Source organism: Cucurbita pepo, chromosome LG01 (assembly GCF_002806865.2).
Source record: "Cucurbita pepo subsp. pepo cultivar mu-cu-16 chromosome LG01, ASM280686v2, whole genome shotgun sequence".
Lineage (NCBI taxonomy): Eukaryota > Viridiplantae > Streptophyta > Magnoliopsida > Cucurbitales > Cucurbitaceae > Cucurbita > Cucurbita pepo.
The window spans coordinates 15273032-15274949 of record NC_036638.1 but is presented as its reverse complement, the minus strand read 5'-3'; the positions used below and the strand labels follow the sequence as shown (position 1 = coordinate 15274949).

Here is a 1918-nt window from a genome sequence, read left to right as displayed (position 1 = left end):
TTAAAAAAAAAAAAAAGTCAAATGAAATCATAGTATTTTGTTTTAATAATGGGAAACATCAAATCTTGAGCGTCCTCTTACATTCAAATTTGATTTCCATTTGGGTATTTTATTTTATTTTATTTTATTTTTTCAGTGTTTTTGTAACTCCATCGTATAAAATAAAATAAAATAATAATAATAATAATAATAATAATAATAATAATCTCACTTCCATCGGAAACCCCTTTCTGTCCTCCTAATTCCCACAGAACCTTCTGATCTTGGTAATGCCCATTTTGTCCTCCCCAAAAACCCTGAAGAACTACGGAACAAATCTGCTGTTTCTCACTCTTTTCTTCCGCAAATTCAAATCACAATTTCGTTTTCAATCTGCTGCTGCGGTTCGTTCGGATTAGGCGACTTTATTGGCTAACCTTTATGGCGATTGAAGTTTGCTCTGAGATTTCCACTCTAGGAATCAGTCCGAGAATCTCGTTTTCGCATGATCTGAACCAGGCCGATTCGTTGCCTTCTTCTTCCGATTGCAACCGCGGTCGCTTGGATTTAACTCTTCCGGAATCCGATTTCGATTTCTGCATTGGCAATCTTCTTATGCAAGATCTCTCCTCTGCGGATCAGCTTTTCTGCAATGGAAAAATTCTCCCCGTCGAAATCAAGAAATCGATCGTTTCTAAACCTAACGAATCGACTCCTCCAATTCCGACAACTTCAGTCTCCTCCGAGAAGAAGAGCCTGAAAGAACTTCTATCCGCGAGTTTCGATGCGGAGGAGAAACCGCAATCCAAATCGTCGTTCTGGCAGTTCAAGCGAAGCAGTAGTCTCAATTGCGAAACCTCCAAGAGTAGAGGTTTCATACGATCCTTGCATTTTCTCTCCAGAAGCAACTCCACTGGTTCGGCTTTGAATTTGCAGAAACAGCCTTCGATTTCGAGTACAAAATCGTCGGTATCTTCTTGCTCCAACTCGTATTTCGCAAATTCCTGCTCTCAGAAGACTTCGACGAGGACGAATTTCGGGGCGAACAGTGGAAATGGAGTTCGAATAATGAGTCCTCTTCTCAACCTCCCTCCGCCATACATTTCCAAAGTAACTGTGAGTTTTTTTGGATTCGGTTCTCTGTTTTGCAATGGAAAGAACAAAAAGAAGAACAAATAAACAAAGAGTTACGCCATTTTCATGGCCTTACCCATCTCGATTCACTGTTCTCTTATATTCTTTTTCATTTTTGTTGTTGTTCCTCAATAATTAAAAACTTATGGGCTGTCTCTTTGTTCTTTTCAACTTTGATTGAAGCCTTGTTTTCGTTTTTTTTTTTTTCTCTCCATGATTTGTCATAATTCCATGTGGAACTCCCATTCTCTCTCTTTCTCCTAATAATTGGTTTCCTTTTTAACTTTATCTTTATCTCTGTCTCTTTATTATATTGCATTGGATTTGTATTATCTTTATTTTTTGAGTATTATTATTAAACTTTCATCATTTTCATATTTATATCATACAAAACAAAAATGGATTGATTCAATTTTATGGAGAGAAATGAAATACACTTCAAAAAGAAAGATTAAATTACATTCCATGGAAAAAGAAATGATCAGTAATATTACATGTTATTATTCACTTCTTATGCAAACTGTATGACAATTTATAAATAGGTGGTCAATTTTTTTTTTTTAATCGAGGGTGGAATGTAACACCTAAATCCGATAAAAATTAATTTCTTGATAAATTTTATTGAAGGTTGTAGTAGCCGAATTTCAAAATATGGTAGGAAAAGTGTTTAGAACATTCTTATAAACCCAAGAAAAGTATAAAAGAAAATAGTGGAAAGATAAAAAGATGAGTCAAAGTCAACTTCATAGGGGTACTATGGTCAATTTAACTCCTACCTACTTGAATATATGCCCATGAACTAATT

General features: G+C 35.2%; 1 protein-coding gene across 1 annotated transcript; it reads left to right on the top strand.

Annotated features, from left to right (window-relative positions):
• Nucleotides 1–211: 211 nt before the first annotated feature.
• On the top strand, nt 212–1284 carry LOC111784934. Its single transcript, XM_023665472.1, has one exon. It carries the CDS (start codon nt 421–423, stop codon nt 1156–1158), a length of 738 nt encoding a protein of 245 aa, XP_023521240.1. The 5' UTR covers nt 212–420; the 3' UTR covers nt 1159–1284.
• The last annotated feature ends 634 nt before the right edge of the window (nt 1285–1918 follow it).

Bases quoted from the DNA above. Each gene is read 5' to 3' on its own strand.
- LOC111784934 (XM_023665472.1), top strand. From the start codon at position 421: ATGGCGATTGAAGTTTGCTCTGAGATTTCCACTCTAGGAATCAGTCCG.